The sequence below is a fragment of the Prosopis cineraria genome, unplaced genomic scaffold (genome assembly GCF_029017545.1).
Source record: "Prosopis cineraria cultivar Desert tree isolate PC_DT_omini unplaced genomic scaffold, ASM2901754v1 PC6, whole genome shotgun sequence".
In the NCBI taxonomy this organism is placed as follows: Eukaryota; Viridiplantae; Streptophyta; class Magnoliopsida; order Fabales; family Fabaceae; genus Prosopis; species Prosopis cineraria.
The window spans coordinates 5,619,587-5,647,170 of NW_026555337.1; the positions used below are offsets into that span (position 1 = coordinate 5,619,587).

General features: G+C 35.1%; 4 protein-coding genes, 1 long non-coding RNA gene and 1 pseudogene across 6 annotated transcripts; 4 read left to right on the forward strand and 2 right to left on the reverse strand.

Annotated features, from left to right (window-relative positions):
• Nucleotides 1–1,599: 1,599 nt before the first annotated feature.
• On the forward strand, nt 1,600–2,157 carry LOC129314427 (uncharacterized). Its single transcript, XM_054957870.1, has one exon. The coding sequence runs from the start codon at nt 1,752–1,754 to the stop codon at nt 2,016–2,018; it is 267 nt and encodes an 88-aa protein (XP_054813845.1). The 5' UTR covers nt 1,600–1,751; the 3' UTR covers nt 2,019–2,157.
• A 1,754-nt stretch (nt 2,158–3,911) lies between these two features.
• On the forward strand, nt 3,912–4,457 carry LOC129314404 (uncharacterized). The gene has a single exon (XM_054957848.1). The coding sequence runs from the start codon at nt 4,019–4,021 to the stop codon at nt 4,277–4,279; it is 261 nt and encodes an 86-aa protein (XP_054813823.1). The 5' UTR covers nt 3,912–4,018; the 3' UTR covers nt 4,280–4,457.
• Nucleotides 4,458–11,021: 6,564 nt separating this feature from the next.
• On the forward strand, nt 11,022–14,253 carry LOC129313493 (vesicle-associated protein 4-2-like; annotated as a pseudogene).
• Nucleotides 14,254–14,917: 664 nt separating this feature from the next.
• Nucleotides 14,918–18,146, reverse strand: LOC129312904 (external alternative NAD(P)H-ubiquinone oxidoreductase B2, mitochondrial-like). Of its 2 annotated transcripts, none has more exons than XM_054955689.1 (10): nt 18,014–18,146; nt 17,672–17,918; nt 17,054–17,254; nt 16,680–16,930; nt 16,339–16,558; nt 16,135–16,239; nt 15,729–15,989; nt 15,521–15,642; nt 15,299–15,418; nt 14,918–15,193 (listed from the first exon to the last, which is right to left on the reverse strand). In XM_054955689.1, exons 1-10 carry the CDS (start codon nt 18,100–18,102, stop codon nt 15,106–15,108), a joined length of 1,704 nt encoding a protein of 567 aa, XP_054811664.1. In that variant the 5' UTR covers nt 18,103–18,146; the 3' UTR covers nt 14,918–15,105. The 2 variants fall into 2 exon arrangements, with proteins under 2 accessions (XP_054811664.1, XP_054811663.1); XM_054955688.1 differs by having other exon boundaries at nt 17,054–17,257.
• LOC129312905 (uncharacterized) lies at nt 15,875–18,477 on the forward strand. Its single transcript, XR_008593766.1, has 3 exons — nt 15,875–16,415; nt 16,781–17,062; nt 17,548–18,477. It is a non-coding gene; the product is annotated as an uncharacterized LOC129312905 (long non-coding RNA).
• Nucleotides 18,478–19,822: 1,345 nt separating this feature from the next.
• On the reverse strand, nt 19,823–27,326 carry LOC129314385 (external alternative NAD(P)H-ubiquinone oxidoreductase B1, mitochondrial-like). The gene is made up of 10 exons (XM_054957821.1): nt 27,106–27,326; nt 25,940–26,210; nt 23,112–23,318; nt 22,643–22,893; nt 22,143–22,362; nt 21,824–21,928; nt 21,222–21,485; nt 21,005–21,126; nt 20,372–20,491; nt 19,823–20,150 (listed from the first exon to the last, which is right to left on the reverse strand). Exons 1-10 carry the CDS (start codon nt 27,192–27,194, stop codon nt 20,063–20,065), a joined length of 1,737 nt encoding a protein of 578 aa, XP_054813796.1. The 5' UTR covers nt 27,195–27,326; the 3' UTR covers nt 19,823–20,062.
• Between the last annotated feature and the right edge of the window lie 258 nt (nt 27,327–27,584).

The window sequence follows — 27,584 nt, forward strand, 5'->3', positions numbered from 1 at the left end:
AAAAATAATTATTTTTCTTATTTTAAGAATATACTAAATTTAATTATTAAAAATTATAATTACTTTAATTGATTTCTATTATTAATTATAATCATTCGATTCATTTTTAAATTTTAAAATATTTTTTCAATTAATATAATCAAACCAATTTTATTTTATTTTATACTCTGCTTTCCTCCAGGCTAAAAGACGACCCAATTAAAGCAGAAGGGAAGAACATTTTTTTGTAATTACTTCTTAGTTCTAAGCTTCCTCAAACCAGAAAATTGGGGATGAATTTTCCGGCGTCGTGTTAGTTTTAGTTAATTCTCCATGGTGGAGTGATGTAAACTTCGATGACAGTAATAGAAACGCCTGATTTTTTCAAGTTAAGCATGTGTTAATCTCTATTTTGAGTTCTGTGAAGATGTGCTTCATCCTTCTAAAGAGTTTCAACATTTACATACTGATACGTGCTGTATTTAAAAAAGAAAACAACCATGCCAACTGAACATAGAAAGGAAAATACAGAGCTGGTTATGATTAAAATTTTAGAAGGATAACAGAATGGATGTGGCTGTCATTTTGTGAATTTTGTTTACAGAGATTATTATATAATTGCCTCTCAATTTTTTCGTCTTTGATTAAAAAAAATGTTAAAATGAGGAAATTCTATCCTATGAACTGTGTGCTTCGCAATTAAAATTAAAAATGTTTGATTTAACTACTTGTTGCCCTGAATTTCTGAATCAAAAATAACTGGGGAGTGAATAATTCTCTATAACTTCAGTGTGAGTGGAAAGCCATATAGACATGTATCAATTATATGAAGATATGATTTCTTTTTAATATCACCATACCAATGTATGTTAATAATTCTCTTACAAATCAATAGTATTAGTTTATTAGTATATAGTAGAGTTTTATTTATTTTATCCTAGGCCAAATGGTTGAGATTTATTTACTTCACAACATTTTTTACTGTTCTTAATAGACATTAGAAGACAGGCATTGACCATAACGTCAATATTCCTAGGGGCCAAAGATTTTTGAAAAATAATGTGCTGATATATTGTAATTCAATTATTGATATCAGTATGTTGCAGCTACTGAGAACTTGAAAAGTAAACAAAGAATATGGAATTAATTAGTAAAGTAATGCCTTGCCTCAATGTGCAATGCATCCATTCACAATAGAATCAGCTAGTGTGTAATGTGTTAGTCAGGTGATCACTGTTTTATAATTTTGGTTTCATTATTAATTGTCTCAGCCTCGAATAACTGGATTCAACGTGCGTTTCCTTTGTCTTGAAAAGTAATGATCAACTCAAAAGATAGGGGTCTTTTGGAGGGTAATAAAATCAAAAGGCCTAATGGGAATCATGCTAAATGGCAAGTGGCCATGTGTGACAACCTAGTGATAAAGACATGTGATCCTATCGAGGAGGATACATTTAACTTGAATATGAAGCTCACCCAATAAAATAAAGAACCATGGGCTTCTAAGCCACCAAAACCACCTACACAATTTTGCAGCCCCTGGTTTTTCTCCTTATCTTTGGTCATTTTCTAGTTTCAGCAACTAAAGCATCTTAAGCTTCCTTCTGTGTATAAAAGAACCACACTCACTTCATCTTCCTCCATCAAAACATAAGCATCTTAAGCTTCCTTCTCTGTATAAAAGAACCACACTCACTTCATCTTCCTCCATCAAAACATATATTCATTTTACCACTGAGCTGAACCAACCTTAGTTACAGAAGAATTAAAAGATGAGTTCAGCAAGCAGAGCTTGGAGTGTTGCAGCAAGTGTCGGAGTTGTGGAAGCCTTGAAGGATCAAGGCGTGTGTAGGTGGAATCATGCGTTCAGATCAATTCAGCAACAAATGAGAACTCAAGTGAGGTCTCTGTCTCAAGCAAACAAGCTTTCTTCTTCCTCTTCTGCCATGGCCTCCACCAGACTAAAAGATAGCCACACAAAGCAGGCTGAGGAGTCCTTAAGGACGGTCATGTACTTAAGTTGCTGGGGTCCCAACTAAACTATATTTTTGGATTGAACTGATTTATCGGCCATCTCTTTCAACAACATGGAGGCTGATAATTCAGGGGCTATTATTTAGTCCTTCCTTGGTGCTTGTATATATAATGTTATTAATGAAACTCTTTTTCTCCATTCAACTTGTGCGTTTATCATCATTTTTCGCTTTCATAAACTTCCTCTTACAGTGGAAATTGCATGCCCTTCAATTTTCTGAGAAACTAAAACGCGAGGGAAAAAAAGGTGCGAGGGATTTATGCTTATTCCAATTTTTCCTACAATTTAATCATGGTTTAAGGCAACGATTATCTAACTGTGGTGTTGATAAACAAAGAACTAGTACTAAGTTGCAGTCATGAGATAGATTTTCAAAACTTGAAAGGAAATTGCTTGTCCACTGTGAATCACCAGCATGATTTTGATATGAACACTTGAAAATTTCTACTATGTCCATTTGATATAGAAAAGGATGATTGACTGTGAAGAACCTGTACTTGTGTGCGCGTTTTTTTTTTAAAAAACAGAATCAGCCCTTTGCAAACTGAACTTAGATGAACAGTATGTCCAAGAATTTCTGAATTCTGATTAATATAGCCAAGTAAAGGTAGTACAAGAATCGGAAGATTGGATTTTAAAATGCATCAAAGCTGAAAAACTGAGAATAAAGTAAGTGAATAAGAATACAAAGCGTCACGGAAATGAAACGCATACAGCTTAAATCCCTTTCCTCATTTGCACCGTATCCTGTAAATTTCCATTCACGCATGTTTTGATTACAAACGCTTGACTCTACTTATAGTACATACGTGGTCCACCCGAAGAAATGGATGAAAAGCCCATCAATATGTGTGGCTCGATGGGAAACTCTTTGAACGATATATAAGTAGAATATTATTTTCTTTTTGTTATTACCAGCCGCTTGCTGAAACAGTTTTACTACTCTATATTCTTGGGATCCGCATTTCGTGCTCATCATGATGAGCATTGGTGAGTGATCCTAACCCTTCATTTTGTTCTAATATGATTTTTGCCCTTAATTTTAAATTAATTTTTAAATATTTTAAATGTTTATTTATCAAAATAAAAATTATAAAACTTTTTAATGTTAAATCTGGATTGTTCTCAGTGCTCATTACATGATAAGCACTATCATGCACAACAATTTAGATTTAAATTTTTATTTTTATTTTATATTAATCAAAATAAAAATGCATAAAAAAGATTAAATTTTTAATAAATCTGTTGATAATCAATTTTATTTGTTCAGATTTAATTGAAATAATTTAATTTAATATAAATTTTTTATATCTTTTATAAATTGACTATACAAATATATTTTGAATAGTTTAAATATAATTTAGATCATCCAATTTAATATTAAATCTTTTATAATTTTTATAAATTAATTATTTAGATATATTTTAGACATTTAAGATTTAATAAAAAATTTTATAATTTTATTTTGACAAATATAATATTTAAAATTTTAAAAATTAATTTAAAATTAAGGACAAAGATCATTTTAGACAAAATAAAGGGTAAGAATCACTAACAAGAGTGATGAGCAACGAATACGGATCCATATTCTGGCGAAGTAAGACTCATTTATTTCTTCAAAAGACCCCGAAAAAAAAAATAATAATAACAAGAAGCAGTTTCAATTCTTTTCCTGCAAACTGGGGGTATGATAATTTTTTATGAGATCCAAACCGCGTGCGGGTTGTCATTTTACGTGAAGCTTACCCTCTCAAAATCTAAATCCAAGTGACGTAAGTATATGGTCCTGCGTCCCAAAACCACTTGCTTACGGCCTCTGGTTTTCCCAGTTTTGGCCTGTTCCTTCATCTACCTACTTTCCCTTCTCAAGCTTCCCTATATAAAACAAACCTTCCTCTCGTCTGCTCCATCAAAACCAAATCCCGCTAGGGTTCCATTACTCACCCCGTTCCTTTTCTGTCATACGAAAAGCAAAGCAAACAGTGTTTTAAGGAGAATTATAAGATGAGTTCTGCAAGCAAAGCTTGGATTGTGGCAACAAGTGTTGGAGTTGTTGAGGCCTTGAAGGACCAAGGAGTTTGCAGATGGAACTCTGCTTTAAGGTCAGCTCAGCAACATCTGAAGAACCAAGCGAGGTCCATCTCTCAGGCTAAGAAGCTTTCTTCTTCTGCTATGGTTTCCAGAAGACTCAAGGACAAGAAGGCAAAGCAATCAGAAGAGTCCTTGAGGACCGTGATGTACTTAAGCTGTTGGGGTCCCAATTAAAGCAGAAGAGAAGCCAGAAAAGAACGTTTTTGTAATTAATTCTTGGTTCTAAGCTTCCTCTAACCAGAAAAGGGGGGATGAGTTTTCTGGTGCCATATTAGCTTTAGTTGATCCTCCATGGTGACAGAATGATGTAAATTTTGACAAGCACTAATCGAATTGTCAGATTTTTTCTTTTTTTTTTTTTTTCCACGTAACACAAGTGTCCGTCGCCCTTTTCACTTTGGCACGCAGATGTGCTTCCTCTTAACTTAGAGATTCATACCCTATCAGCATTTCTTCACAACTCGAATGCTTGGCTGATTTAAAAAAGAAAATCAACACTCCAACTTAAGATTAAAATACCCCTGCCCGCGCACACAAAAGTAGGTATCATTGAAATCTTAGGAGGAAATTAAAACAGAATGGAAGTTGGGCACATGGCTTCCATTTTTTAAATTTTGATTACAGATTACATAATTGCCTCCCATTTTTGATGAAAAACGATATGTTAAATTAATGAATACATGATATCATGAGAAGCAAATAATTACTTATTTATTATGGGGAACAATTATTTTTATGAAGTTTGGGAGAATGAAATATATAATTTGGGAGAGAAATTATGTTTACTAGTGTACAATTCTTGTTGGATCACTTGGTAATCTGTTGGATAAAGTGAAAAGTTTTACATTACTTGTGATATTTATTATGTGATGAATGTATAATTTTCAATCATTCTTTTACAAATTAATAGTAGTTTTTTTAATGTACAGTAGAGATTCATTTAACCTAAACCTTTTGAATTGTTTTATAGACAACAATATGTCGGCATTTATCATATGCAAAAGTCAAAACATTCAAAGGGACAAAAGATTTTCCCAACCAGAAAATTATTGTATGAGCAAAATTAAATTCTTGAGCGCTTGAAAATTTACTGCTTTTTGTTTTTTTTAATGAAATAGTGCCTTTTTTTTTTCCAAAAAAAAGATATATTGCTTTTTTATTTAATTATTTATATTAGTATGCTGCAGTTACCATACAATTCTTGATCACTTGAAAAGTAAATAAAAAATGGTTTAATGAGTAACGCAATGCCACTGTCTGCCCCAGTCAGTCAATGTGCCATGTATCCATTCATACTATTAATTAATTATTAGTACTTGAGGCTTGCAAACACTTGATCCAAACTCCTTCCTGAGTTTTGAAGCAAGCAGTAATCAACTCAGAAGACAGCCACATGGGAAGAAGCAATGTGTGACAACCTTGCGATAAAGATACGTAGTCCCTTTGAGGACGATGCATTGAACTTGGGCCGGAAGCTCAGCCAATAAATTGTAGAACCATGGCCTTCCACTACCTCCAAAACCACTTGCACAATTTTTTCAGCCCCTGATTTTTCTCTTTATATTTGGCCTTTTCCTTCTTTCGGCAACAACTTCAGCATCTCAAGCTTCCCTCTCTCTATATAAACATCTACATTCACTTCACTTTCCTCCATCAAAGCATACACTGATTTTATTCTTGAGTGACACAAGCCTTAGTTACAGAAGAATTAAAAGATGGGTTCGGCTAGTAAAGCTTGTGAGTGTCGCATCAGGTGTTGGAGTTGTGGAAGCCTTGAAGGACCAAGGCGTGTGTAGGTGGAACCATGCTTTCAGATCAGCTCAACTACATCTGAAAGGTCAAGTGAGGTTTCTGTCTCAAGCAAACAAGCTTTCTTCTTCCTCTTCAGCCATGGCCTCCACCAGACTAAAAGATGACCATCCACATCAATCTGAGGAGTCCTTAGGGACGGTCATGTACCTGAGCTGCTGGGGTCCCAGCTAGACAATATTTTGAATTAGTTATTCATAACTCCCCTCTTTGGAAAAAATAAATAAATAAATAAGTGAGGGCTTGGAGTTCTGAGACGATATTGGCCTGCCTTGGTGCTTACATATATTCCAGCTAATGAAAAGTTTATTTCTCTAATATACTTGTCTTTGCCAACACTTGGTATTAATACTGAAATGTCTTGCATTACAAAGCAATTGTCTCTCTCCAATGTTCCCGTATTGCAATTTAGTCACAGTTCAAGGACAAGAAAATTGAATATGTAATCGCTAAACACAGTGTATTGAGTTGCTGACATTAGATGACATCTGACCTTGAGGTCTGAAGTTGGAGCCAGCCTTCGTGCTTGTTTATATGTAGCATGTAGCTTATTTCTTGTCTTCTTCAGCACTTAGTAAGCATCTTTCATTTCAAAGGAAATGACTCTTTTTCAAATATTCCCGAATTATTTACTCAATTCAGTCACGGTTAAAGGGCAGAAGTGTTGAATCTGTAGAATTGCTAAACACAGCTTCTGGTGTCAATAGCTAACATGGCTGACATTTGACCTCGAGGTCTGAAGTTTAATGACAAATTATGTTATACAACAAGAAGCCTCATTCTAACCTTGAGGTCTGAAGTTTGATGACAAATTGTGTTACAACAGCAAGCCTCATTTTACTAGGTGAGATTGGCTATATAAATTGTACAATGTCATTGCACCCTCTCATTTATCAAGCTTCTAAAAATGTTGTTAGTTGAGAGGTTTCAGTCAACAACTTTTATAAATGATTTTTTTGGCCTTCCTCTACTTCTCTTTATAAAGCTCAAAAATATTTATTTTACTCTCTTCATCGGTGCCTCCTACGTCTTCTTCATATATGTTCAAATCATTTCAAATGATTTTCTACTAATTTCCCCTCAATAAATGCTACACTTACTTTTTTCATATATGCTTATTTCGAATTTTATCATTATGTATCTCCACACATTCATCTCAATGTTTTTTATCTTTACTATTCCAACTTTATGTTTCTACTATCCTTTTAAAGCCCAACAACATTCACTATCATATAATATACTTTTTCTCAAAGGTAGATTGCTTACAAATACCAAGAGGGTTAGAAGGAGGATGACACTAGATCCAAAATGTGCGTTATGCAATGGTTCTCAAGAGGATATCAATCATGTTTCCAAAGAATGTACACTGGCTTTTGCAGTCTGGAAGAAAATCCTACCAGTAGACATGAAGATTGATTTTTATGGTAAGACTATTGATGTTTGGATGGCTGACACTCATGAATCCCCACTTTGATATCTCTTGAAAGATTGGCACTGCTATCCTGCGCTGGAAATTTTGGGATGCATGCAATTGCAATATTTTTACTAATGAATCTTCCACTGTAAATAGTATTTTAGCAAATGTTAGAGTAATAGTTGACCACACTATTAGATCGTATCAAATTTATAACGCTTTGATGTAATTCGTTTTTGGTTGCTGCACAGCTTGATTATTAATGAAATTCCTTTTTCACTCAAAAATATAACTGGTCTTATAGTAATTCAATAAAATTTTCAGTTAAATTTATTTGGTAATTTATACTCCTAATGAGAAATTGTGTTGTTGCGGGAGTTGGCCTAAGGATTGCTGGAATGATTGGTCACGTCTGTGCCAACAATATCAATCAACCATGGATCTATTTTAAGCACTAAACCTTACTCTTCAGATTTTATTGTGTTTTTCTGATCTGGGCTAGCAGCAAAGACTCAGTTTCTTCAACAGCATAGGGAAAAGTTCTTGATGACGCACTAGTTATGAATGCACCCTATCCTTTAATAACTACTCGAATATCAGGTTCAATACGATAATTAACAGAAACCATGGAACCTGCTGGCATTGAAACATCCACTGTTCTGAGCGAATACTCATTTATGGATAGGGAAATAAACTTGGAGTTTCTCAGAGAGGATCTTTATCATGCCTTGTACTTTTTATATCAGAGTTCACATCCAATCCAATGCCATTCGAACTTGAACGCTTCATTGAATGCTTAAAACAGATGGCTTCTGACATAAATAGCAAGTCTGGTTATGGAAAGCTTCTCACGAAACATTAACTACCAAAATATCATTCTCTAACAAACAGTGAACTGGTACAATAGTAAAATTAAGCGTTAAATATTTCAATAACTGAGAATTGAAGCTTCTCTTCTCATTACCTTGGTCCTTGTATAATTGCACTGCGGGATCCACAATCCGTGCTGTCGTATGTAATTGACTTGATTGATTCGCCATCCATTATTGGGCTCTTTTTATAGAAGAAAGGACAGCCACACCCCAAAAGCTATGCAGAGAGAACAAATTATTTGGCATCACTGTATCAGTATCTTGCTGCTATTGCAATATTTTCAAGCTGCAACAGAACCGTAAATAATATTATCGAACCCAGAGATTTGAGAAGTTCTCGGATCTTGTTTAATTCTCTCTCTCTCTCTCTCTGCATATTTTATTTTAGCAGTTAAATCGCTGCATCATACTTACTGAAGAGAAATCGTATTTTGGAAGTGATTCGCCACTTCAGATGTTAATTGGAGATTGGCTGAACCTATATTCTGGCAATCTAGCGTATCATAATTTGAATGCTCACTTTTTATTGGTGAATAGTGAAAGCCGTATTTATTTCACATTAATTTCAATCCCAAGGACCCATAACGAGGTTCTTTTCTCTTTGGATATAACAAATAAGATGTTAATCGTAACCAAAAAGAGAAAACAAAGAAAAAAGAAATAAGATGCTAATTTTGCAATCATGGGCCCAGAAATCCTAAAAGACGAATATTTGTTGAAGCCTTGCGGTTACGTAGCTATGTATGATTATTAAACTCCTATACAATATTCTTTCTTTTTTGGATGAATCCTTTGCAATAAATTCGAACTGAAAAGAGATGTTATTCATCTTTATTAATCATACTTTATTTATTTTTTAAGTTCAATACACAATTTTTTTTTTATTTTCAATCAAGCATGAAATAGGGTAGATTATGTAAGTAAAGATATCTAAATTTGGTGAATAGAGCGGTTAGGTAAGCCCATTTAACAAGAGGAATTAGCTTATATTAGGATCCTAGAATCACAAACCAAACTAACCCTATTAGGCTCCATTTTAAGGGGTTTAAATGAGCTGACCAAAACGAGCCAAGGGTTGTCTGTTTGAGCCTACATATATATTTTTTAAAACTTTTTTTACATAAAAAATTCTAAACTAAATTTTTTAAACCCACTTAAGCATTTTCAATTTGATAAAAAAATGTCAAAAAAAACATGTAAAAGGGCTCAAAGCCCTCAAGCCAACCCTAAGTCCATTATGTTGAAGGTTGGGCTTACAGTATGAGGATTTTAAAAGGTAAGTATGCTTAAATATACTAACTCTTTTAAGTTCAAGCCTATCAAAGGTCGGTTCTAAATTAGACTATTTTTTCAACTCTACTAAGCGAGCATCCCAAATCATCTCACTGGATAAGCATTTATGTGACATTGTAGAAATAATCAAATAACTAACTAAGATTAAGACATTGATAGAATATCAATCACAACTTTATCTTTTGTTGTACCTTGTGCATAAATTCAATCGTTAAATGATTAATTTGACTATTGAATAAGGGTTGAAATGTATGAAAATTTTATAAAACTTTTATTTAATTTATTATTTTATTAAATATAATGCTGTTGAAATTCTACAACTGTAGCGTAAACACCCAATGAATGAGACTATTTTAAGACACTCTAAGATATAGATCCTGAACCAAGGCTGTTTGATTATTTCATGGCATAATATGGAGTTAGCTTTTAAAAAGGAAGTGAGCAAATATATTTGGTGGGGAAAATTAGAGAGATAAAGATGCCAATGGGCAAAAGGGTTCACGTGGAGAGGACAAGTGGAATTTTGTGTGTGGTCAATCCTAATGACATAATCCACTTATTATGTTCCAAGTAACATCATAGCATATTTTGCCTTTATGCCACATCATCTTCCCCAAAAGACGCTTTTTCCTCTAACCACAAAAGAAAATCTCATCAATGTACCCAAATATTAATAAAGATCGTGAACAAATCTTTTGTCTTTCTCCCCATCCATATCCACCCGTTTGGATTTATTTATTCTTTTTTAAAAAATTAGCGGTTTAGACTTGAAGCCAAGTTGATCTGTTGATATCAGTTTGGTGTTTGTTCTTATCCAAACTCCTTTTTCCTTGGCCAAACGGCAACCACGAAAACTCCCCGCTTCCTATGGTGTCATTATTTACTCCTTCATTAAAAAAAACATAAAACATTATTTTAAAATTTAGGTATTAAAAAATATAAAATATTTTTAGTGTTTTAAAATATAATTAATGTATTTTTATTTAAAAATATTCATCATAAATAAATTATTTTGTATTTATTTTAAAATAAAATATTTTATTAAATAAGAATAAATATTGAAATATTAACATTAGTTCGGAGACAATTACAATTTCATTGGGTGTAAAATTTTGTTAAAAATGTTTTAAATTTAAAACGGACGGCGTATACCCTAACTTTGTATAATTGCCGAACAAAGGAGCAGGTAAATACAGAGAGGGTGACGTGATACAGATTCGTAACTAATAATATTGCAAATGTTTTCGACGATCAATATTGCAAATTGTGCAATAATTCACTAATTTTCTAATATATCATCGGTACAAGACGAAACCAATAATAGGTATATCATCCAGTGAAAATATATCAAAACAAAATCATTTATCACCGTTTAGTGTTTAAGCTGTTATGTCAGTAGCATGTTGGAATATGGCCATATGAGAAATCTTGAAAAATAAAAAGAAAAGAAATGCAACAAATGATTGCAGTGAAGAAAGGGTGGAACCAACTGTTAAAAAAAAAAAAAAAGGAAGCCCGGGAACCCATAAAACGTAGGACCTTAAACTCACCAGTCAAATAAGTATAATTCCCAGCATTGAAATCCAAATTCTTCAGTAAATTTTTTCACTCTGTCAAGAACCACTATCTCGGACAGGAAGCAAAAGAAAGAGGACATGAATCAAATGGAATGTAAGGTCATATTCAACCTATGAATAGCTGAGGCTATCACGTCAAAAGGTCTTTCTCAGACAGAAACAGCACGAATGGGAAGATATAGATATATCTGACAGAAGTGCCAAAATCTTTCTTCAAGAAATTACAAAAGTCTCGAACTTTTGTACGCCGCTCGGAGACCCAGTTGCCAGAACTTGCAGATTCAGGTTAGGAGAGTGGGTTTCCGGCGAAGAATGGCGGTGGAAAGCGAAAAAATGGGCTCTGATGGGAAGGTTTGGAGTCTCTGTAGAATGCCGTTTTGGCAAACGAGCCACGCTTCTTCTTCTACCTCCACTTCTATGCATTATGTTCATCATCACACCAAAACATGAATCTTCAACCTGGTGATAGATCGGCTCAACATCAATCTTCCAGTATGGTTTCCTCCATGGCCAAGTCTCTGCTTCCTACAAGGAAGAGGCTACGACTTGATCCTCCCAACAAGCTCTACTTCCCCTGTAAGTCTCTTACGATTCCTCTTAACTTTTGGGAATCACCTTATGTTAAAGCTTTTTGTGGAATTATTGGTGGAATGTTTAGCTGCCACGGATACAAACAAGAATGTTGTATTGTAGGTTGAGCTTGATAATGATTCGAGTTCCCACTAATTATAAGATTTATGCTCTATCTGATATAATGTGACTTTGTTTTTCAAGATGAACCAGGAAAGCAAGTTAGGAGTGCTATCGAAATAAAAAACTCTAGCAAATCTCGTGTGGCTTTCAAGGTGAGGAGCATGTTTCTAGTTGCTGTTGTTGTTTGTTCTTATTTTCTTGTATCCAGAATTGATATTTGAAAATAAGGCATTTCTGTCATGTTACATATATGACAAATTGAAAACTCGTCGTGTTGGAAATTTTGCTGGCTCTCGCTCTCAATACTGCATTGGGAAACTATTGTCTGTGTTTCAACTAAAAAAAAATGGCAATATTGGTAAATTGGAGCTTCCTAGCTAGAGTGCGTCAATAATTGTGACAGGACTGGATAAGCATTCTCTTCAACTTTGGAAATATTTCTGAAACACCAGAATTCATGCACTTTTTTTTTTTTTAAAAAAAGTTTTTATAAGGTTCAAAATCTTTAGATAACTAGATGATTGTACAGTCAATATAGTTAACTAGATGGATATTGTTTTTTTGCCCCATGCCTTTTTTTTCCATATGTTTATTTATTCACTTCTATTATTGCTATTATTGGTGACCGACATGTTGATTTGTCTTAGTTTCAAACAACTGCACCCAAGAGTTGTTTTATGCGCCCCCCGGGTGGTATACTTGCACCTGATGAAAGCATAATCGCCACTGGTAAGCTATTCTTCTAAACTGGTATTAAGAAATATAATTCAATGCTAAGAAGTTGGTCGGTCATCCTAAGATAGTGACATTTCTTTGGCAGTATTTAAGTTTGTTGAGCCACCCGAGAACAACGAGAAGCCAATTGATCAAAAGAGCAAGGTTAAGTTTAAAATCATGAGCTTAAAAGTGAAAGGCGAAATGGACTATGTACCAGAACTGGTAATGTATTAGTGTTCCTTTCCTCGGGACACGGCTTAAATCTTTGTAGTTCTATGCCTCCTTGTCAACGTGAGCCTAAATTGAACTTCGAGTTCCTGCTTCTGCACTGATTGGAGTTTGTATAGTTATGTTTATAATCGTTGAATCACATTTGCATTGTAAGTTAGTTAGTGGCCTCCTTTTTTCAGGGAACTTACCTCAAACTCTACTAAATTTCATGAACCGTTTTTGGCTAGCATCATTTAGACATTTTGGTCAAGTTAAAAGACCCATCCTGGTAAAAGTTTGTGCTATCCTAACCAGCGGTTTTGACTTCGAGTTCTGAATATGCGGCTGTGTTAAATACTTGTTGGGAGAGCTTTGCTGCCAAAGTCATCCTGCCCTGCTCAACCCACTAATAATGGGTAATTGTATTTTTTTTTTAAAAAAAAAAGACCCATCCTGTGCGAATTTTGCATATCGCATTATTTATACAAATGGTCTTGAGCCACAACTACTTGTCAAACGTGACCGTATTCTTAGAATCATATCCCTAACCAATTCATAATCTGAACATACATGACTGGTAATATTTTGGGCCTATCAATGTATGTAGGAATAAGTGAAGTCAGTTATATTTCACTTATTTGTCTGAACATTAGGAATAGAGCAGTTTGGTTGCTTGGGGGACAAAAATGACTATCAAGTGTAAATGCAGCAATCAATGCAAATGCTTTCAGATGCCAATAAAGTTGCCATGTTATCCTTCATATGCAGTTTGATGAACAAAGGGATCAAGTTGCGGTGGAGCAAATTCTGCGGGTTGTATTTCTGGATCCTGAACGTTCTAGCCCTGTAAGATTAATAATACATCTCAAACGTATTTGCGATCCTCACCATCTCAAATATATGTAAGGTTAACATGTCTCAAATCTTTCTTAAAAGGCCTTGGATAAACTTAAACGACAGCTAGCTGAGGCTGAGGCTGCATTGGAGGCGCGGAAGAAGCCACCTGAGGAGACAGGCCCACGAGTAGTTGCAGAAGGAGTAATAGATGAATGGGTTAGATTCTTTCTTCATGTTCTCTATTTATAGTCTCGTCATTTTCTCCGTAGCTTCAATTGGATGTTGTCTTTTTATTTTTCTTTTCTCTCATACTCTTAGTTGTTTTTTTTTTTTTTTTTGGGGGCAGAAAGATAGAAGAGAAAAGTACCTAGCCCGGCAGCAGGTTCAAGGGGTCGATTCAGTGTAACCTGTACAGTGGTGTTTCCTTTTTCTCAAGTCTCTGATCATCTGAGTTTTATGTTGAAAAAGTCACATCCCCTGGCCAGATCTGGTGGTTTGAGTAAACCTAGAAGGAGGCTTTAAAGACAGATTGTCACAACATTTCCTTTTCCCCTCTATTAAAATAACATGTTCGTGATGGTAGATGCTTTTGAATAAGTACAATGATTCTCCGGATTTGAGATCTTTAAACTAGTTTAAAAACTTATCAATGTTGATTTTTGATGCTGAAGGAAGATCTGTATTTAATTATAAAATAAAGAAAAAATTAATAATTTGATTTTGTAATTTTGTCTCAGTTGTAATTCAATCTTTAAATTTTAACTTATAATTTGATATTGATAATTTTGATTCGATTGTAATTTAATCCTTTAATTTTGACTTTTTCAAACAGTTTTATAATTTTAATCATTTAAAATATTGGTTCTTGTATTTTAAAAAAATAACATTATAAAGATTAAAATTATGTGAAAATTTAGTACTAATATTTTAAATTACTTAACCCTTTTAATCTTTAAAAAGATTATAGGGATTAAAATTTTAAAATAGTTGCAATATTTATGATTTTTTTTCTTTAAAATACAGAGACAAATATGTAAATGATTAAAATTATAATTGCAAAAGATAAGATTCAATAATTGAATTGAAATTATAAGGGTTAAGTTATAATGAGTTAAAATTTAAGATTAAATTATGATTAAGTTAAAATTATAAGAATTAAATAATTAATTTTTATCTTGCTTGAAATTGGAGACACTTCAGTTTATGTTTTACAGTATGTCAGTGCATTGATTTCTCTATTCAAGCTCTTAATGAAGATAAGCGGGCTTGCAAAGGCAATGTGTCTTAACATGTTGTAGAAAACACAAAAAATCCCGGAAACATAGCATTGAATTTCATGGTAAAAATAATGATATCATCCATTGACATAAATTAAGAAAGGAATATATAGTTGGACATTGTTGAATGAGAATTTTAGCAGAATGAAATATTACAGATTGTAAATATTCTCCTCTTTTTGTCATGAATATATGATCCAAATTTGAAGGCCCGTTTCTGGTGTGGTGCGCCTTAATTTAATGTGGTTATAGCCCTGTAGGAGAGAATTTGGTTCAGGTAAAGTGAGAACTGAGAAGTCATTCATATTCCACTTGAGTCCCTGCCGAATATGACGCGTCTTCCCCAATCAGCCACCACCAAATACCTGGTACGCCAGCTCACTTGTTTGCTGCAATATAGGAAGCCATTAGAGGAAGACAAGACAGAAAACACGCTTGAAACAACAATATGGTACTTTTGAAGAGGTTGTTATAAAATTATATTGTTATGTTACCTTGCATATACAGAATACCAGAGCCACTGGGTGCTGTGTCCGATTGAAACCCAATCTCCCGGAAGCTGAGCTGCTGCTTGTTCTCCTCCTAACGGAGCAAATTGCCCGAAATGCTTGTACCTTCCACCATTCGAACAAGTTAGTACAGTTATAACTCGTCATCAGCAACATGTATTACCTTGAACTTCAAGAAGAAAATGATAAAGCAGAGGATGAAAATACCTGAAGGGACGAAAACGATGACGTCCTGTTCCTCTAAACCTAAGTGGCCCTTCAGGATATTTCTCACACTTCTCCATTCGGTTGAAACAATCTGCAAGATACTCACCTTGTTGAGCGGCTACCTATGAGCAATCCAAAAAAGGGGGGGAAATCGTTTAGCCACAAATGCAATAAAATCTAGTAGTGGTGCCTGATTTTTTGTATGTACCTGAGCTGTTGCAGGAAGATTTTTCATCTGGGAATCTACTTCGGAAAGACAAGATTTGAATGTTTCAATGTCCACCAGAGCAGCGTTGTCTTGAGAGTTCTTCATTAGTGCCAATATGTTACTCATTTGCTTCTTCTTTAAATAAATATCCACTTGTGGGTACCTCTCAATGATGTCTCCAACAACCTCTTGAAAATGATCCAGATCTAATTTTCCGATGTTGTTCTTGTCTGCCTTGCTAAATATAACTGCTATATCTTCCTAGTCAAAAACATGGCAGGCCAAGGGTAGCCACTAAGAATTTATTGTTTGGACTAACATTTCAGAACGTAAAGAATCAAAGCGTTTTTTGGGCTAACATTTCAGAAGGTACGACGTGCATTAGATTAGATTAGGGCATACATACCATAACTCTCCGTTGATTTACAGTGGCACAATCTCCCAGGGCATAGATGTCGCCAAATCCTTCCACTCTCAACCATTCATCAGTGCTAATTGCGCGCCTACTACCCTGTCAGAATGAGAATTGAAACCAGATAAGCAAAGAGCTTGCCACACTGACTTTGAAGCTCAACACTTGAGAGATTGCAAGCGGGACATAGAAACAAACCTGACCAATATCTTTCATAAATTGAACAACTTCAGGACGAGGACCAATACCAGTCGACCAAACCACCATTCCATAAGGTAGAGATACAACCTTACCAGTTCCTCTTTCTTTTGTACAAATTTCATTCTCAGCCACTTTCACAACCATTGAACCTAGTTTCACATCAATCCCATCTCTTTGGAACTTTGCTTCTGCAAACTCAGTAATCCTCTTGTCAAACCTGCAATAATTTAAACCAGTTATATATTATCATCCCACAGCGGAGAAGCTAACCCAGAAATCCAAAAGAAAAAGGTTAAAGATTAAAGATGTTGAGAATCAAAGTAGAAATTGTATTGTACATGTTTAGAATATGATCGCCTGCTTCCAAAAGCGTAATCTTTACGTAGTCTTTGGCAGAAGGATATAGTTTGTATAAATCCTGATGAACATGATCATGAAGCTCTGCAGCAAACTCTACACCAGTCGGACCACCACCAACCACCACAAAATGCAGGAGTTTCTTCTTCTCCTCTTCTGGTACGCATGGCAGGCTTGCCTTTTCGAATAGTTCAATCACTTTTCGACGGATTCTCTGAGCATCTTCCACTTCCTTCAGAAAGATTCAGAGTTCTCTAGCAAGTTACATCATTTTATGTACAGAGAGAAAGAATAAAAGTACGAAGTTTATGGTGACACATGCACACACACGCTGATACAGAAATTGAGAATATACCTTCAAGAAGTGAGTATACTCTTCAACACCTGGGGTGTTAAATGTGTTAGAACGGGCTCCCATTGCTAGAACGAGGTAGTCATAATCAACGGAATATTCTTGTTTGCCATTTTTGCTGTCTTGAGTAGAACGACAGTATACTTTCTTATTCTTGGCATCGATCTTAAAGCATTCAGCTTGTGTGAATTGCATGTTTACGTTCTTCTGTTGCAACATTTTTAACATTTCAAAATAATGTATTAAAAATCTCAAAATGAATCCAAATAATAGTAAGAAAACTCAGTCTTTTGGAAGATGAAGAAGACAAAAGAACTACTCAATTCCGTAAACTCAGAAAAGAGAAGACTAAACACTGCTCATGATTTTTCTGGGGAAAAAAATACTACAATTTTTCAGCCTAGTCAACTCATCTATCATTTCAAGTAGTTTTGTTTGCCTTCAGGCAAGAATTCTCTTCACTTCTTGAACTAATTACTTTCCCTCCACCGCAGCAGGCAACTGTTCAACATAAAACTGGCATAAACGTGCAATGAAATGAAAGCAAAACAAACGAAGAAAAAGGGGCACGCGGCAGAATATTACAGAACCAAAAATGGTGATGAGTATGAAGGAGAGGACCTTCCGGATTATTTTGCGAATTGGTTCAACAATGCTTCTTGATTCCACTGTGCCTATAGTAACGCTTGGAAGCAAAGGCGTAAATGCAAAATAGTTACGAGGCGAAACCACTTCCACATCAAACAAAGGGTTTTTCAGATTCTTCACAAAACTGGTCCCAGCCCATCCAGTTCCCACCACCACCACCTTCTTCTTCGGGCATTTGTCTCCGCCACTCGCATCAGCATATGCCACTAAACCTCCACCGCTGCAGCCCAGACCAGAAAACGAATTAAAACCCAGAAACTATAAGACAATGGAGGATTTGAAGCGACTTTATAGCATATGAGGATGGATGATGACCTGACAGTGCAGACGACAAGAACCTTGGACCAGGAAGGAGACTGATGAAAGGCCCTTGAGGCTGTCTGGTAGAAAGAAGACCAACGCATTGCGAAATATGGTTGATTTGATTTGCGGGCAAGAGAGTAGTAAATTTGAGAGTGAAGGTTGCAGAAAAGGAAGAGTAACCGAATTAGATGGTACGTGAAACATGGAGTTGGCATGTGATAATGCGTGTTGTTTGTAAATTGACTTGTCAAAGGATCAACAGTAAGACACGTGGCGTTTGGTTAGGGAAGGGGATGACCTTTGTGTACGGAGGAGTTGCACACGTTCAGGATTGGCTCAGCCACAGGGCTTGGAAACGCTTGCCAGCGAAGCGAATTTTGCTCTCGTATTCTTGTTTCGTGGAAACTATATTAATCGCTATTGTCTTTTGTGTGCGCGTGTAGAAAATTAATTTTAAAATCTATTAAAGGGGTATCGTATTTAACATCAGATTATTTATACATCTTTTTACTAAGTAATCATTTTATTTTTATGGCCAAAAAAGGATTTTATTGATTTCCGATTTTCTCACTGAAATAGTTCAAGCCAGGGCGTTCATGGAACGGGACGAGATCGAGACACTCCTGTCCCATGTCCAATCCAAAAAAAAAGATCAAAACTGAATTTTTGTCTCACGTCCTATTTCATCTTAAAAGTCATCCTATCCCGTTAGAAATTGAGACAAGATTAGGACATTATGCTGTCCCGATAAATTAGAGAATGTCGGAAAAAAATTTAGATAATAACATTCTTTAAAAACTTAAATCATATAACTTATTAATTTTAAAATCAAAACAACACAAGTACATAAATTACAATAATTTAAAGTCAACTATTGAATTACATTAATCACAACTACACATTATGACAGTAATTACAAGCGATCTCTAACCTATAAGAGCAACAATAACAGGCAAGACAAATACAACATCAAATCATTGTTCTTCTACTTTAATTGAGATGCGCTAAGCTAACTACTCTGTTAAAAATAAAACAAAAAATATAATATAAATAAAAGTTAGTAAATGGATAGATCTAAAAATAAATTGTATTAATATAATCAATATATTATAAATAAAGATATTACCCTATTTATTTTATGTTATTAAAATTATCAATATAAAAAACTTTAATTTTATATAATAATTGCAAATATTGAAATTATAATTGATATAATTAATATAAGTATAAATTATATTAATATAATTAATATATTTAATGTATATTTTTAAAATAAAAAATAATATATATAATATTTAGGATAGGATAAAACATCCCGATGATAATCTTATGTCTCACCCAGTCTTAAATCCTTTTTTTGTTCCATTCTGCAAAATTTTATCTTGATTGTCTTCAAATTGAAAAAAAATCCATTTTGATATGATCATGATGATAATGTGTCAATCGAAATAAATACAAATTAGACACCCCTAATTCAAGCTCGATAGGAGCAGTCGACGATAATTTAAAGTAATGGAAAAGTCAAATCAATTAAACATTTTTTAAACAGCATATGAAGGTTATTATACTCAATATGATTGTTACTCCTTGTGGACATTATTATAAGGTGTTTCCAATATTGTTAGATATTTTAAAAAATGTTATATTCTTAAATTTATTAAAAAAATTGAAGATTCCAATTTTACTCCTATTAATTAAAAGGTCGTTACATCTCTTTTCACATTTTACAATGAAACTCATAAATAGAATTAGGAATAAAAATATCAATTTTAGAAAATATTACACAACCTTTTACCTCTTATATCATGCAACGAAAGCAGCTGTTAAAAATCCCTTGTGATAAGGATCAAAGGGAGTATTAATCAAAGTAAGAAAAAACAGAGCAACGTAACAAACAGCAACAGGGGCTCAGGGCCAGCCACGCATTGAATTACAATCACGAACTGTACGGAAAAATTATAGGAGGGCCAAGAAAAAAATTGTAGCTTAAAATGTCAAAGGTACTATCAAACACAGACACAGAGCACCTTAAAATGTCACTGAGCTTGTTTAGTTGTTGACTCAGATACGACTTGAATCTCTTCCAAAGATGAATCTTCTCGTCCAATCAGCTATCACCAGCACCCTTGTGCGCCAGCTCACTTGCTTACTGAATGTAACAGCACATCAAACAAGCAGTGAGGCACATGAGTTAGTACTAGGGAAGGGCTCTTTGAAGAGAAGTTCATGAATGGACTCAATTTACAAGTAAATACATAGGATACACTGAAAAACGGAACCTGCTTCTACATATTGACAATTGATCCGTCTACCACTTTTTTGTAAACCCTCCGTATTAAAGAATTTCGAGTACTTGAGCGGATAAATTACCTGGCATATACAGAGTACCAAAGCCACTGAGTGCTATGACCCACCGAGACCCAGTCTCCAGGAAGTTCTGCCGCCGCCTGCTCTCCACCAAGAGGAGCAAATTGACCAAAATGCTTGTACCTTTGCATCACAAGCAAAATCACTGATTAGGTAACGACAATTCAAGGAAAGCACACGAAAACAAGATTTTCCACGTTTGCTATCCAGTACTTCATGTGCCCCCCGCGTGGTTATGTGCCAAGCACATGCCCTACCATTGGTCATATTTCAAGTCTATGTTTGTTAAGCACGCATAAGATTACAGCACTATCATTAAAAATACCCAGAAATGTGTTTGCTACATGCATCTCGGATATCCTCCTCCTTCTTTTACAGATATGTATGCTGAGAATAACTGGTTGGTTTCGTTTGAGCACAACTACAGAGAATCAAATGAATGTGCCTATTGGCTAGCTTGTAAAGCTCATCACCTGCATGCTAATATTAATAAGGCTAACAATAAAGATATTAGAATATATTTACTGGAGTAGCAGGGTATGCTAATCAGATCAACAGGCTGTCATTCCTTTTTCACTCCTAGGAACAAAAGGAAAACCAGAACAAGAGATTAGAGTGTCATGTTATATGGATCACCTGAAGGGACGAAACCTATGGCGTCCGGAATCTCTAAATCTCATTGGACCTTCAGGATTCTCAGTGCATTGCTCCATGCGGTTAAAGCAGCTAGCTAGATATGCACCTTGTTGGGCAGCAACCTAAATACCAAATATAAAAGCCTTAGTTCTCAATTCGTATTGTTGAAGGCAAAAGGAGTCTGCAGATGCAATTATTTAGTTGTAGATAAACATACCTGTGCCGTTGCTGGCAGACTCTTCATCTGTGAATCCACATGACAAAGGGCTGACTTAAACCCTTCTATGTCTATTTCTTCTGTGTCTTTCCCCTGAGAATCTTTCCAAAGATCAGCCACATCAAGCATATGCTTGCTCTTCAGGTATAGTTCCACTTGAGGATATCTCAAGATGATGTCATCCATCACATCCTTGAATTCTTTAATGGTTAAGGTACCAGAGTTGTCCTTGTCTGCAGCTTTGAATATGCTTGAGATATCATCCTGAAAACAGAGGTAGCAAAGATCAATTATTTTTTTTGTACTATTAAAATAAGTTATCTTATTTTACTCCATTCCCTCTCAAGAAGAAAATTGCAGTGATTTGTCTTGTTTCAACCAATGATTATTACAGGAATACACAAAAGGAAGACTTTGTTGAAATCCTAAGGAAAAAATCAAACCACAGGCATAAATGCAGAGTGAGATTAATAGTTTGCCTGATCCTAAATCAAGTTGTCCCAATTTATAATAATTTGGTTAAGGAAGTAGATTTAAGTTTAGTATGTTATAAATTCACAGTCCTGAAGTTGAATTAAACATGTTCAAGGATTAAGAAATACCATGATTTTACGTTGATGTATTGAAGCACAGTCCCCAATAGCGTATGCAGCTTGACATCCTATCACTCGTAACCATTCATCAGTTTGCAGGACCTTTCTATTTGCCTGCACATAAAGCAATCCACAATAGATAACATAACAGATTTTAATAAAAGAGAAAAATTGTCGGAAATCCATTTAGTATTTGGTTTGAATGGAAAATTATTGATGAACACAGAAGAGACTGTTTCAACCATGAGATAGAGAGGGAGGACTGTGTATCAGAAATGCTTGGACTTGTGTAATAGCTGGCATTGACCAAAAAAGAAAAAATTAACACCTGATTAATTTGTTCCATGAAATCCCTCACAACTGGAAGAGTCCCAATGCCAGTGGACCAGACTACCAACCCATGAGGTATTGAGCAAACTTCTCCTGTTGATTTTATCTTCATTTTAATTTCCTTATCAGTAACATTGATAACTCGGCATCCTGTTTGAACTTCTATACCATCTCTTCTGAATTTCTGCTCAGCAAATGCACTGATTCTTTCATCAAACCTACAATAAAGAAAAAGAAGGTATATTGGAGTTGTGTCCTTTCATTGCCAATGTTTTGAATAGAATTTTTAGTTAGTCAGACTTTCCCCATGATTATTTTAGTTCATGAACACAGCAATACAGACTCAAGACAAGTTCTCATAAAGGCAATTTCTACTGTGTAATGATGCCTGCAAAGTCAGTAAAATGCACAATTAATGGGAGCCCTAAATTGTGTTTCAGACAAATGGCAACAAGCCTATGATTATAAGAAATCGTAGACAATTAAAGCCTTCCTTACATGTTCAAGATGTGATCTCCTGATTGGACCATTGTTATTTTCACCATATCTTTAGCTGTTGGATATAATTTGAACAGATCTTCATTAACATAATCATGAAGCTCAGCAGCAAATTCCACACCAGTTGGACCGCCACCAACAATTACAAAATGAAGATTTTTTTGTCGCTCTTCATCAGTTAAACTAGGGAGCATGGCCTTCTCAAAGCAATCTATCACAGACGTTCTGATCCTCTGAGCATCCTCCACCTCCTGTGGTGATGATATTGTGCATATTTTAATTAGCAGTCAACTGAGATACCAATTTACTGTCAAAAGTCTCCTGGAAAAAATCCTTCTCAAAATATTGTTCAAAGATTTTAAGAATCAGGAGATAGACCAAGAATTGTTCATAAGCATAGTAGTTCTGAACCATTAAATGACTACCCACCTATATGGTAAAGGTGCATATGAAACTGAATGAAATTTACCTTTAAAAAATGACAGTTCTCCCTGACGCCTGGAGTGTTAAAAGTATTCGCTTGTGCTCCTGTTGCTACAACTAAAAAGTCATATTCCAGAGAAAATTCGCCACTTCCCACCAAGTTGGCATCAATATTGGATCGACAAAAAACTTTTTTGTTTGCAGCATCAATCTTGACACACTCTGCCTCCCAGAATTTAATTTCTCCTTTTCTCTGCATGGAGGAAGAAACAAAAGAACTTCCATCTTAATTATCAAAAGAAAATATACTAGAATAGAGCTTAAAAAGTGTTTAAGATTGCCAACACTTATTTCAAGAAGAGAGATGAGCATCTCATCACTTACAAAAATGGAGCCTCAAGGTCACAGATTGATTTTCTTTTGGTTAAGAACACAGATAGAAGATTTTGCAAAAATTGCAAGGTGATCCCCGGAGATGCTGTAACGACACAACATAGGGTCCTAGTCCTTGATGTGTGTATTATGAGTAAAATCCAAAAACATCGACAAGTAGTAGCACTAAGGATTAGGTGGTGGCAATTAAAAAGTGAGAAGCAAGATATTTTCAAGCGAAATTTTTTGGATAAAGGAATTTGGGAATCTCAGGGAAGTGCTAACATCATATGGGAGGATATAGCTAAAAAGATACGGGAGGTTGCAAAAGTAGTTTTGGGAGAATCAAAAGGTTCTGGTCCGAAAGATAAGGAGTCTTGGTGGTGGAATAATAGTGTACAGGACAAAATCAAGTATAAGAAGAACTGTTTTAAAGCCATACATTTGTGTAACAATGAGGAAAATTGGGAGAGGTACCGTATGGCTAAGAAAGAAACTAAGAGAGCTGTGGATGAAACTCGTTCTAAAGCTTTTGAAGAATTTTATAAGAGCCTTGAGACGAAGGAAGGAGAGCGAAATATTTATAAGATTGCCAAGAGTAAGGAAAGAAAATCAAGAGATCTAGAACAGGTAAGGTGTATTAAGGATGAAGAGGGAAGAACTTTAGTTACAGATGATGAAATTAAAAATAGATGAGAGACTTACTTTTTTAAACTTTTCAATGATGGAGAGGGATCATCTAGTAACTTGGAGGATTTAGTAACTGGTGAAGGAGAACAAAATTTGTCATTCTATCGAATAACATGTGACAAGGAGGTAAAGAAAGCTCTTAAGAAAATGGCAAATGGTAGAGCCAACGGACCTGATTGTATATCTATTGAAGCGTGGAAATGTTTAGGTGAAGAAAGGGTGAGATGGTTAACTAAGTTATTTAATGTGATTTTATGGTCCAAGAAAATGCCTGATGAGTGGAGGAGAAGTACATTAATTCCTATTTATAAAAATAAAGGAGATATTCAGAATTGTACTAACTATAGAGGGATTAAACTCATGAGCCACACAATGAAATTGTGGGAGAAAGTAATTGAGCACAGGTTGAGATTGGAGACAAGTATTTCTGAGAATCAATTTGGTTTTATGCCAGGTAGATCCACTACAAAGACGATTTATCTACTAAGGGGATTAATGGAAAAGTATCGTTGTAAAGATAAAGATCTACACATGGTTTTTATTGATTTGGAAAAAACTTATGACCGTATATCAAGAGAAGTGTTTTGGAAAGCGTTAGAAAAAAAGCGAGTACGGATTGCTTATATTAAAGCCATACAAGATATGTATGAGAGGGTAAAAACTAGTACAAGAACGCCTAGTGGTCAAACAAAGGATTTTCCTATAAAGATTGGACTACATCAAGGATCATCTCTGAGCCCTTATTTGTTCAACTTGATCTTAAATGTTTTGACGGAACATATTCAAGGGGAAATTTCGAAATGTATGCTCTTCGCGGATGATATAGTTCTTATAGCAGAGACAAGAGAAGAGGTTAATTGCAAACTTGAGTTATGTAAGAGGACATTGGAGTTGAAAGGTTTTCGTCTGAGTAGAAGTAAGACGGAATATGTATATTGTAAATTTGGTAAAAGACTATTCGACAATAATTTCGAAGTGAAATTGGGAGATCAAATTATACTTCAAGTGAAAAAGTTTAGATATTTGAGAGCCATTATTCAAAATGATGGCGAAATCAGTGGAGATATTTCACATAGAATTCAAGCTGGGTGGTTTAATTGGAGAAAAGCTAAAGGAGTTATTTGCGACCGTAAGGTGCCTAATAAACTTAAAGGAAAGTTTTATCGCACTACTATCAGACCGCCAATATTATATAGTAGTGAATGCTGGGCTCTAATGGGATAGCAAAAACATAAAGTTGAAGTAGCAGAAATGAGAATGTTACGATGGATGTGCGGACATACACGTAAAGATAAAATTCGAAATGAGCATGTACGCGAAAAAGTGAGGGTGGCACCTATTGAGAAAAAATTGGTAGAAAATCGATTAAGATGGTTTGGGCATGTACAAAGAAGACCAAGGGAGGCACCAGTGAGAAGAATAGAACATATAACTTTGAGTCCAATTAAGAGAAGTAGAGGAAGGCCTAAGAGAACACTCTTGGAAGTTATTGAACGCGATCTCTTAATTAATAATATTCCTAAAAGCTTGATAAATGATAGAGCACAATGACGTCTTGCAATCCATGTAGCCGACCCCACCTAGTGGAATAAAAGCTTGTTGTTGTTGTTGTTGTTGTAGAGCTTAAAAAGTGACCAGAGAGTAGTAACAAAGTAACAACAGTATCAGAACACAACAAAGCCATTACTTTACCAGACAAGAAATCTGGCGGCTAGATTTCAACAAAATTACGCATACATACGTGACAAATATAGTCAAATAAAACAGCATCCAAACAAAATCTTCTTGGAGCTCTAGTTCTGTTTCCTCTACCTTTTTTATGATGTTTCGAACTGGCTCCACAATGCTCCTTGCTTCAACTGTCCCACAGGTGACACTGGGTAATAAGGGAGTAAATGCAAAGTAGTTGCGAGGTGAAACAACCTGAGCATCATATATCGAAGCATCCAGGTCCTTAAGGAAACTGGTACCAGCCCATCCAGTTCCTAGAACCACCACTCTCTTTTTCCTAGGTTCATTAGTTTCAATACTGGGGGACCCAGAATCGGATTGTAATTCTGAGTATGCCACCACACTGCCACCACTGCAGTTTTTACAGGCAGGAAGACTCAATCAAACAGAAACTTGATCACCTGTAGTCACCCTAGATAATAAGCTGTGAGCAAGAAAGATAGCAAGAAAGATGAAGACATTGGTGGATATATCCACAAATAGACCACAACCGTTTTATCTGAAAGGACATTGAATAACTAATTGAAATATTCACACCAGTCCCCTCTTGTTTAAGCTTTTGTTAGAGACCCGTATCATAATCTCCTTAAAGGAATGATACAAGGCTTCAGATATAAGTTTCCCGGAGAAGATCAGATCCTTTATGACAGGACGGGATCAATTACTCAAAAGTCAAAAGGAACATTGAGACAATGGAAATACATGAGAGCGGACTGTTGGGATTAATCCTATATCAAGAATACACAGTATGTTTGATCAGTAGCAAGTGAAATGGTGGTTTATAGTGTTGAGATAAATCCTCTTGACCTTCAAGGATTTGTAAAGATATGCCACATTATCTAAAATGACTTTTTCGCTACATGCCCAAAAAAAAAAACATCATAAAGAGTTTAAGGTCAAAATCAGACTCAGCCACAGTAAACAAAACATTCTTTTCCGGTTTTGTTCCCATTAACATGGCCTATAAGAATCAAGATCTCAAAATTTCTCTACGCCATTCATACTATGAACCGGGCGTAATTTCCCATTTCAACTTGTTCGCAGAAGACCATAAGATTTACACTCTAAACAAATTATCAAATTAGACCCAAAAAGATTTAGCATGACAATTCCCTCTCCTTCAGATCCTTCATGAATGTTGTCAACAGTGAGCACTGGAAGAAACAATGAAAATAAAAGCAGGAAAAAGGGAGAAGGGAAGAATCCTAGACGAATGGGGGAAAAAGATTTATGGAGAAATAAAATACCTGAGAGCGCAGAAGAGGAGCAGCTTAGAAGAGGAAGGACAGCCATGGAAAGTCCTGGCAGCTTTGCTGAAGATGGAAGCTATCGTCATTTGAAACCAGAGGAATAGGTTTCCAAAGGTGAGAGCTCGAGAGCTGAAGGAGGAGCTTCCAGCCAAGGTCAGGCCAGGTCAGGCCTTCCTCTGAAATTCAGTAGCTACCTCTTGTCCTCTTCACCTTCTCTTTCTCTATCTTGTTTACACTTGGGCGCTAGAACGACGAAATTAATCAAAAATTACGTAATCATAATACGTGGCACCTTTATGTCAAGTTCTGAATAATACTTAAATAATATTAAATATAAAGAATAATAAAAAAATAAAAAAAATATTTTATTATAAAAATTAGTTATTACAAATAATAATATAGATAATTTTATTTAATTAAATTGATATAATTTTATTGAATCAATCATGGTATTGAAACCCGGACTGAACCGGCCA

Excerpts from the sequence above, each read along its gene's own strand:
- LOC129314404 (XM_054957848.1), top strand. The coding sequence starts at position 4,019 with ATGAGTTCTGCAAGCAAAGCTTGGATTGTGGCAACAAGTGTTGGAGTT.
- LOC129314427 (XM_054957870.1), top strand. The coding sequence starts at position 1,752 with ATGAGTTCAGCAAGCAGAGCTTGGAGTGTTGCAGCAAGTGTCGGAGTT.
- LOC129314385 (XM_054957821.1), bottom strand. The coding sequence starts at position 27,194 with ATGACGATAGCTTCCATCTTCAGCAAAGCTGCCAGGACTTTCCATGGC. Across the intron at positions 26,211-27,105 it reads CTCCTCTTCTGCGCTCTCAG|TGGTGGCAGTGTGGTGGCAT; the intron begins GTATTTTATTTC and ends TAAAAACTGCAG. Across the intron at positions 21,486-21,823 it reads TACATCAACGTAAAATCATG|GATGATATCTCAAGCATATT; the intron begins GTATTTCTTAAT and ends CTCTGTTTTCAG.
- LOC129312904 (XM_054955688.1), bottom strand. The coding sequence starts at position 18,102 with ATGCGTTGGTCTTCTTTCTACCAGACAGCCTCAAGGGCCTTTCATCAG. Across the intron at positions 15,643-15,728 it reads ATCTTCCTGCAACAGCTCAG|GTAGCCGCTCAACAAGGTGA; the intron begins GTACATACAAAA and ends GATTGCTCATAG. Across the intron at positions 15,419-15,520 it reads CATCGTTTTCGTCCCTTCAG|GTACAAGCATTTCGGGCAAT; the intron begins GTATTTTCATCC and ends GAATGGTGGAAG.